Source organism: Cylas formicarius, unplaced genomic scaffold, assembly GCF_029955315.1.
Source record: "Cylas formicarius isolate icCylForm1 unplaced genomic scaffold, icCylForm1.1 PGA_scaffold_12__32_contigs__length_19106922, whole genome shotgun sequence".
NCBI lineage: Eukaryota > Metazoa > Arthropoda > Insecta > Coleoptera > Brentidae > Cylas > Cylas formicarius.
Window position 1 is genome coordinate 9,665,847 of NW_026844225.1, and position 10,376 is coordinate 9,676,222.

The 10,376-nt window shown below is 31.7% G+C and overlaps 1 protein-coding gene across 1 annotated transcript; it reads left to right on the forward strand.

Annotated features, from left to right (window-relative positions):
- The first annotated feature begins 347 nt into the window (after positions 1–347).
- Positions 348–6,521, forward strand: LOC132695628 (transketolase-like protein 2). The gene is made up of 6 exons (XM_060659987.1): positions 348–707; positions 3,149–3,484; positions 4,813–5,128; positions 5,183–5,635; positions 5,694–5,960; positions 6,012–6,521. The coding sequence occupies exons 1-6, from the start codon at positions 601–603 to the stop codon at positions 6,414–6,416; spliced, it is 1,884 nt and encodes a 627-aa protein (XP_060515970.1). The 5' UTR covers positions 348–600; the 3' UTR covers positions 6,417–6,521.
- The last annotated feature ends 3,855 nt before the right edge of the window (positions 6,522–10,376 follow it).

The window sequence follows — 10,376 nt, forward strand, 5'->3', positions numbered from 1 at the left end:
TTTTGTTTATAACAGTCGGAAATAAAAGCCAATCGAAGCTTGTTCCGCCGCCAAGCGTCCACTAGCGCAACTATTCTCGAACGTTTTTTTAAAGCGTTCTTCAGATGCCGCCACTGTATTGTTGAATATTGCACTACTTCCATGGAAAATTCCTCATGAAAACCATCAATTAGCGTTGAAATATTAAAAAGTAATCGTAATTTGGAAAATTTTTACTTAGCTTGGGGAATAAACGGCAATATTGGACGTTTTTGTGGACATGGGAAAAAATCAATAAACGTTTTGCTAACCTAAAATCGTGATTTTTGCTCACAACGAAAGCGTTCGCATTAAAACAATAAATGAATTGAATTAGTACGGACTAAAATAACCCAACAAATCGAGCTGTCGTTCGAGATATCCGTAGTTTACTCAGCGACTTTTATACCGGCGAATGATTGGTTCTGTTAAGTAGGGAATACTTATACCCAACTAGGTAGTCGAATTGAAAGCACTAGTCGACAACAACGACACAACTTGTTGATTCAATTCAGTTTTGGTACGCGAGTTAGCCGGTAATCTCGGGTTTTTTCGACGAATTTACAGTATTTCAACACAATCATGTCCAACTACCATAAACTGGAAGCCAAAGTCGTTCAAGAACTTAGAGACATCGCTAACAAAATAAGAATCCACTCAATCACCTCAACTCAAGCTGCTAAATCTGGGTGAGTGCCTATGGTGACCATGTGCTCGCTGAGTTTCTACTAGATATTCGAATATATCCGTCTTTCAAAATTAAATTTCAACAATTGTCGATTATTTAGCATCTATGACTAAGCATTTTTTTTGCCGAATTCAGTTGCAATTATTTGCTAATATCTTACCTCGTGTTGGTTTTATTTTTTAATCTACTAACCAGAAACGTTCTATTAATGATCTATTTTCGTCTTGACGAGTTGGTAACAATTGTGACCTTTGATTTACGGAATATTAAAAGGGAATTACGCCAGTAACCGAAAAGTCCTTGAACGTTTTTTTTTGTATGGAAAAATAGATTTACTCGGTACTGATAGCTTATCAGCATCGCATACCTAACGGATTTCAAGCTAACGCAGGGGCGTTAAAATGAAAGTGTTTGTGAAACCAAAAAATTAATTTAATAACTGTGGATTGGTGGAAACGTTATTTAAAAAAAATACACCAACTTAACAAAATGTTTGCGGCATTTTAAATCGATGTTATCTTTTGGTAACTCGTTTGATGTTTAAGTGGAACATTAGCCACCCCACTTCTAAACAAGTGTTATCAACATTTATTGCATAATATGGCGTCAGTATAATGTATTTAACGTTTTAATTTAATTTAATTATTAATCAAATTAAAAAAAAAACTCGGAAAATTTTCCTTTTAACCTAAATCACCAACGTGCCTCAGAAGTCAAAGAATTGTTGACGAATAATTATAACACATTTCCAAAAATGAAAAAAGTAATTTTTGTTTTTATTTCTACGAAATTTTCTTTTAAAAAACTAGCCACCATTAGTTAAAATATAGGAATACTTTCTTTTTCTGGTAAATTAAGTTATTATTTCTTTAATTTCCGTTTTTTTTTTAGGTACTGAAAACTTTGGTATAACGTAACGTAAACGTAAACTAAAACAGTAGAATTTGGGACGTTTTTAGCGGCCGTAATATTTGAGTTTAGTGGAAAATGCAAAAACTGAAATCAGTGTTTTACCCATCAACATCTGGATAAACACATACAGGGTTATTTTGGTTCTAAATGGTTATTTGTGGTTCCAACTGTAAGCAAGAAACATTCATTCAAAACCAGACGTGCCTTTATGAATTAATTTCGAGAAAAACATGAAAAATTTGAGGATATGTCTGGTTTAGATTGAGCAATGGATATCATATTAAATTTACATTAGTAATTATTTTTACATTTTTAAGACTTCAGAGTAACCAAAATCAATTATATAGAAACATGTTACTGGTATATATTGCAAATACGAATTCCTAAATAAAATACTTATTATATTTCCCATGCTGGCACTATGAAAATTTCCCTTCAAAAACTAACCTACCATCAGAAAAAATTCAATGTAGATTTTAAACATCTGTTAAGATATAAGAATAAATTTATTTTTTCGCTTAAATCAATTTATTTTTTAAATTGTCCATTTTTTTAGATAAATAAAATAAATAAATAATAAAAAATGAACTACTATAAAACCGTAGAATATATTTGGAATATTTGAGTTTAGCAAAAAATACAAAAACTGAAAAAAAAAGGTTTTTCCGAAATCAGTATGACCGAAATTATATGCAAAAAAAATGATATATAATATTGTAAGAAGAATGGCCCAATGAGCCCCCACATTAAAAATCTCATGGCTTTTTATCACGATCACAATTATCAGCTGTACTTTATAGAAAACTAAAAAAATTTCCCGCAAGATTTTTTTCGTGTTTATGTTAAGAAAAACGCTTAGAATGCAAACACACAAACAAACCAATTTCTTTTATACATCACGTGGCCATATCACTATGCAATTCGATAATTTTTTACACGATGGGTTGGATTGGATCAATTTTCAACATCCAGCGAACCAATCTTACACCGTTTCTAATATGTCTTTGTACTATGTTTGGTTTCAATCCCGAACTTAATTAAAAGCACATATGTGCTTTCGACTTTCCACCATGAACTGTTTGATTACGCCGGTGCAAAACAAATATATGCAACTTGGATTACAGCAATTTATATTTGTTCGTTGCAAAATACAGCAGCCATAAACAAATCATCTTCGGGCTAACTAACTTTGACAAAATAATGCGGAAAGCTTGAGAATCACGAATTATTAATTAATTTCCAAGATCCAAAATGGAAAGCGGTCGCTATTAATTGAATAATTATATTCACGGACCGATTCATATGGGGCCATGTACGGCGTAATGAAATTTACATTATCAAATTTATGTTTAATATAGCCTGTGTCATGTCGTATTACAGTTTAATCATTGTCTTTCAACCTACATGAATGTGTTACCTACAATTTCCGGGCGCAATAATATGGGCTTTAGTCCTGGTCCAATTAAATTTTTTCGTTAGTCAGGACGTTCACTAATCCGATGATAATTTAGTAAATTATACCTCTTTCAGACATCCGACGTCATGTTCATCGATTGCCGAAATCCTGTCTGTCCTCTTCTTCCATACGATGCGTTACAAAGTTTCTGCCCCAAGGGATCCATCAAGCGATAGGTTCGTCTTATCCAAAGGGCATGCTGCGCCTGCGCTGTACGCGGCTTGGGCAGAAGCTGGACTTTTTCCAGCAGCCGATTTGAAAAATTTGAGAAAAATAGATTCGGATCTAGAGGGCCATCCTACTCCAAGATTGAGTTTTATCGACGTAGGAACTGGATCCTTGGGACAAGGTCTGGCTATTGCCGGAGGAATGGCCTTTGTTGGGAAGAATTATGATAAAGCTAGCTACAGGTTAGCGCTAAATGTTAATAGTTGCTTTAAAAATTGTTCATTGACACTCTTAGATGGTAAATCTGCAGATTTTTAGCCAACCAATCAGACCCAGATGCTCCGTGGTGGTGGAACGCACTAAAAAAGAAACAAATTGAAACAATTTACATTTTTCCAATTTTAATACTCCAGATGATAATGTTGAAAATATTGGTTTTAAAATGTAGAGCAATTATCAGGTCTCAATATCATCATAAAATCTTATTTTTACGTGGCTTCATTAAAGCAAAAAATATTAGTAAAATGAAAAGGAAGGAAACTAAATCAACGAAAAATCAGAAATATTGTTATTCATTTCATATTTTTACAAGGCCAGAAATGTAATTTTGGAATTTAATGGAGATTTTCAAGATAAAATTATGGCAAAATGATTCAATAAGTAGAAGATATAAGGAAAACACGAAATTAATCCAAAACAGAAATAATATTGACATATCTATTGCACAATATATTGTCTTTTTATTTATCCCTTCAACAAGTTCCTAATGAGATATCAAGCAATTCTGCAGGAAATTTGGTAATAAAACACGAAGATTTTCGGACCTAAAAAATGTTAATTTCCTGAAGGTATAGAAAATAAACTACAAATTTTGTATAATGAAATATGCCTTAAAAATTATAGATCGAATTAAAACAAAAGACAGTTCGAATATAAAAATATCTATGGACACCTTATTGCTTTTAATTTATTGCTATTTGTATAATTTTTCGGAGTATTCTATTCAACATATGTTTTAGTAAAAAAAATAAAAAAACTTTTGCTCAACAAAAACAAAATCAAACCATGAAAAATTATTATAAAATCTGTGACATATCGCGTCATATACTATATTTGATCATTTATGTATTATAAATTATAAATAAATGTAATTTGGTTTATATCAAATTGAGGCTTGAACAGTGTCTGGCTTTGCTGGATGTCTGCATTTTCTATAGTGTAATAATATGAATATTTGGCACAGCTATAAATGTATTTATTATTATTATATATTAATAATGTTTGTCAAATCAGGCCAGGCGAAAAATGAGAGAATGTTTGAGGAAAGATAGGTGCACATTATTAAGCAAAATATTCATTATTATTCATTAATAGTTAATTATATAAGCACTTTAATTAAAAGAAAATACATCAGGCTAGTTGTTTTAGTATTAGTTCAATTGTTTAATGACGCAATTTTGCTCTTAGTATAAAAAATAAAAAATTCGCAAAGTAACTAAATATAGATGTACAAATTTGTTAAGCATTTGCTTAATTCATTCAAAATAGCAAATTCTAATGTATTTTTCAGGGTATATTGTTTGATTGGTGATGGTGAAAGTGCCGAAGGTTCGATTTGGGAGTCAATTCATTTTGCGAGTTACTACAAGTTGGATAACCTCTGCATTATTTTTGACGTAAACCGTTTGGGGCAATCGCAAGAAACATCAATGGGTCACGACGTTGACTCCTACCGCAAGCGTTTGGAGGCCTTTGGAGTTCAAGCGATCGTGGTTGATGGACATGACATTGAAGAACTCGTTAAAGCTTTACATACAGCCGCTACTACTAAAGGAAAACCCACCGCAATCGTCGCTAAAACTTTGAAGGGCAAAAATTTCCCCAAGGTAAATTGAATTGTTTTTCTTCGTAGGAACCAATAACTTTGGACATGAATTTAGGTCGAAAATTTGGACAATTGGCACGGAAAACCTTTAGGGGCTGAATCAGATAGGATTGTTGAACATTTGAAATCGTTGATCAAAAATCAGGGTCCACCGCAAATTCATCCACAAAAACCACTGAAAGATGACGCTCCAGTGGTTAACATCTCGAACATTCAGCTTTCATCCCCACCAAATTACAAAATTGGAGAAGCCATCGCAACGCGAGTCGCTTACGGCACGGCATTGGTCAAAATTGCTCAAAACAATCCTCGCGTAATCGCTTTGGACGGTGATATGAAAAACTCCACATTTTCCGAAAATTTAAAGAAGTACGACTCTTCGAGGTACATCGAGTGCTTTATTGCCGAACAGAGTTTAGTCGGGACGGCAATTGGAGCAGCGTGCAGGGATAGAACCGTGCCTTTTGTTTCAACATTTGCTTGTTTCTTAACGAGAGCTTTTGATCAAGTAAGAAATCATCTTAATCTTCATATAAAATCGCTAAATATTTCCTCGTTAATTCCAGATCCGAATGGGAGCAATTTCTCAAAGCAACGTTAATTTTGTTGGATCTCATTGTGGAGTTAGTATTGGAGAAGATGGTCCAAGTCAGATGGGATTGGAAGATCTTGCATTATTCAGGTCCATTAATGGAAGTACCATATTTTATCCTGCAGATGCAGTCGCAACCGAAAGGGCGATAGAACTGGCGGCTAATACCAAAGGAATTACTTTCACAAGAGTGAACCGTCCCACCACTGCCGTGATATATCCTAACGATTTCGTTTTCGCCGTAAGTTGATATTAAAATAACATATCTCTGTAATAACCCTCATTTTTCTAGGTCGGCAAAGCCAACGTTATTCAAAAATCTCAAAAGGATCAAGTAGTTTTAATCGGGGGTGGTATAACCATCCAGGAAGCCCTAACTGCTGCAAAGGAATTAGCAAAAGCTGGAATTGGAGCTAGAGTTATCGACCCGTTCACTGTGAAACCATTAGATAAGGAGACCATCATCAAAAATATTAAAGAAGTTGGTGGTAGAGCCGTGGTAGTTGAGGATCATTACTACGAAGGTGGTTTGGGAGATGCAGTATTCGCGGCTACAGCTTTGGAAAGAAACATCATCATTAAACATTTGGCGATCGGAGAATTACCCAGATCCGGACCGCCCAATGCCCTCCTGGATTTGTATGGTATATCCGCAAAACACATTGTTATCGCGGCACAAGAAATTTTAAAGTTGTGAAGTAGTTATCGGAATATTATTTAAATCCAATTTAATAACATTCCTTAAAATATGTATATGTATGGAATAAAATTCATTCATGTTCAAAAAATCGTGTAATAAAAATTCAAGTAGTTTTTATTTTGTGTTTAACTGAAAAACCCAACTTTTTTTTTAAAATAAGGTAAACAAAAACCATGGATTTCATCGAAACCGGTGGTACCTAGGGTTAGGTTCACGACCTACTAAATATTCTAGCGAATTGTTTTTACGACATTTCGTTGATATAATTACAATAACTTATTGGTTTATTAACCTATTCGAAAATGGAAGTGTTCATGTAGCTCTTCGTCGTGGTTTAATTTAAAGGTGATTACCCCGGAATAAAACCGCTTAAGATGTATGTTCTATACTTGCCAATTTTACTAATAATAATAAGAGGCTTTATTTTTAGCAAAATGTTTTTTTACAATAAATTCATAAAGGTGACGATATTCACGCATAAACGTTATAAACACGCTCCATTATATTGTCTACCTATTTTAACTAGTCACATTAATTAATTTTAAAACAGCAGAACTGTTTACAGATTTGATGCAGTCGGCGATCTGGTTATAAATTTTAACGCTAGCTAAAGGATTTCTGAAAAGGAGCTGTAACATGTTTTGGGATGCAAAATAGGTTCTGATTTTGATTAGCTAATCAAAGCGAAAAGTAGCGCAGCAAAAATATGTTTTCTGGGCATTAAACACAAATTACTGAAAGTTGTCCTGAAATTTTTCGATATGCTAATATTACCAGCTATGAAAGTATCAGAGTTGTTTAGGTTACTATTTCATAAGAAACCAATAGATTTAAGAAAATTAACCAAAACTTCAGGATGACCTTTTCCTGATTGTATTTAATTGCCAGGAAATTAGGTAAAGGAAATAGTAAAATATATAAAGCTGATAGTTTGAAAATGACAACTTAGTTTACGAAATGACTCGTAGTAGAATATGCACACTCGCAGGGATGGCAGTAAAAACAGAACAAGAAGCAATTGAAAAAATTAAGATTTTCTGGATTCTAATTTTTCCCTGATTTTAAAGGTGATGTTTACTATACAGACTTTGATTTAATCGTAATGTAGCTATAATAACAGAAATTAACAAAAAAAAGATTAAGTTTGTAGATGATCTGTGATGATCACAACATTAGGGACATTTTTTCTAAAAGAAAAAAACAAAATTGTAATTATGCCACCAACACGTGCACAATTTGCCAAGCATTTCTGTTAAAATTATTGATCAATTAAGTGGCAAGTCAAATTTAAAGGCGTGATATTTGTAATAAAATAATATATTAACAATTCTAAAATGATAAAAATCCCGGACTCACAGTTCGCTATCAAGCAACGCTTTTTAAATTACAAAAACGTAAAATTTGTAAAAATACCGTACTGAGTCGTCTAGCGAGGAAGAACATAACGTCACAACTTAAGAAATCAATAACGCTTCCGGTAAAGAAATGCGAACGTTCATTGCCAAGGTCACATTTGGGTTTTCCAAAACAAATACTGACGTATTATGGAATTATTTTAGACCAACATTTACCTTATGCCCATTATTTGAGTCAGGTATATCTAACTGCGTATTTTCAGGAAGAAATCTCGTGTATAGCAACAGCAAAACTTGTCCGTTCATTTACGTTTCCGTCCTGTGCGACCTTCCTCAGTACAGCAATATGTATAATTATATTTTAGTAGTTAGTGACTGAATTTATTAGAAATACAACGAATAGTCATTTAGTCGAATAGAGAATATTCAGTTGCAAGAAATATTGCGAAAAGGAAGAAAAATGCAAAGATATCAGCTTTAATAATAGCATTTACCTTTTTTATATTAGTTATTTTAGTAGTTACAATTAGTACCTGTAAAATAACATTTTCAACATAAATTTATTAATTTATCATATAGATATCGTGGTAAAGACCCTCGAACTAAAATTCATAAACTATTAAACTTAACTTAAAAAAAATACTTTTTTACCTTCTAAAAATATTATTCTGCATAATAAATAAAATTCTCGCATATTCTGACAAATAACATTTTCAACATAAATTTATTAATTTATCATATCAATATCGTGGTAAAGACCCTCTAATTAAAATTCATAAATAAACTATTAAACTTAACTTTAAAAAAATACTAAAGATCAAATATTACCTCCTAAAAATATTATTCTACATAATATTATCTGATAAATAAATTAAAGGAAACCCCCCTCTTCTGTATTACTTGACACACGGCATTCGGCCTTTGAAGCACGTTAAATAAAAAATTAATAACAATAAGTTAAAATGTAAGTTATAATTTATGTAGGTAATTAAATTTTTGTTGTAATAACATTACTGTGCTGGATATATATTTTTGAGAAAAAATATTTTTATATTGATGTTTATTTTCACCAATTGGGCGTACATATATCAAATTATATAATTTTACAGAAGATATTTCTAGAACTTTTTTGAAATTTAGCTGCAGTCCCAATATGTAAAATTTAGCCTCAATTTCTAATACTCTGTTTGTTGTTACATCTGAAATAAGAACCAACATAGGGAAGAAAATATTCATATTTCCTAAAACCCTTAAATTTGTCATGATTATAGTGAAGTCATTTTTTCATGATTTCGTAATTTAAATTATTTTTTTCTATTACGACTAATCTGTTCAGTTTTTGTAAAATATTGTAATTTGCTATGAAAAAACTATCTATTTATCTAAATAATCACTTATTTTATACAGAAGATCAAAAAGTAAGGTAAAATCAAAATTAGAGAGTAATGTGTACGGTCCCTTTATCGTGACCAAACCTATTAGGCCAAAAAATGAAAGGGTTAATTCCAATTACAATAAATAGAGGTAATAGATTCCCTGATAATAATATTTATTGGAGACGAAACTAGCAGAACAAGTCTTTAGAGAATTGCTAAAGCAATGAGTTTTTAATATCGGACCAAATATAATGGAATCCCAGCGATTTAAATATAGCGTTGGGATTTTTTAAATTCCATAAACATAAGTAACTATTATTTGATTCCTTAAATAAACGAAGTGAAGTACCGAATTTAAGTTTCGAATAAAACTTATAAGAAAGAGAGTTTGGGCTGAATATTGTATTAAATATTTTTGAATAAGAAACTAAGATGCATTTAATATATTTTTCAAATAAAAATACACTTAAAACTACTTATCTTTCGCAAGACTTTCTGACATGTTTGCTTAATTTAACTGGAATAAAACTTAAAACGTGAATAAAATGTTTTAGATATCAAACAATACGTTAGCTGCCAACTAATGGCTAATGGTCTAATTATTTTCCAGTTTAAAAAAATATATATTATAAAGTTCATTTATTATTTATCCTTACGATCGAATTATTTACAAGTCGCCATTAGGCGACAATTTTATAAATGTTGCTGTTTTTAGCTACTCTTTTTAAGTGGATGCTGAAAGAAAGAGGATAAAATTAAATTTGGAGCAGATCTATCAACTGTAGAGGGTGTTTAAAAGCCATCTGCATATTTAACATAGAATACGTATTTGTTTTTACGTGTTTTTTTCTTTAAACTAATTTTCTTTATTTTCATGCAATCAGGCAATTTTATTATTAACCAACGAATTAATTTGAAAATAATTATAAACTTCATTAACAATCGATATTGAAATTTGGCAATTTGGCGTGGTCTATCATGTAATATCAGATGCGATCCCAAATGCGTCATCAAAAATTCCACATATCCACATATCCTCTTTAGCAATTAGAAACTTCAGAGCGCTTTCACGCAATTAATAGTTATCTCGATTTCTAGTGGCTGCATTCAAATTCCTGTATTAAAAATAACCGGGATATACCTAGCAAAGGATTTCCCAAAATCTTGACGCACATAAAATGTAATTTTCAGCAAGAGCTATTTTAATTGAACACTGATTTAATTGA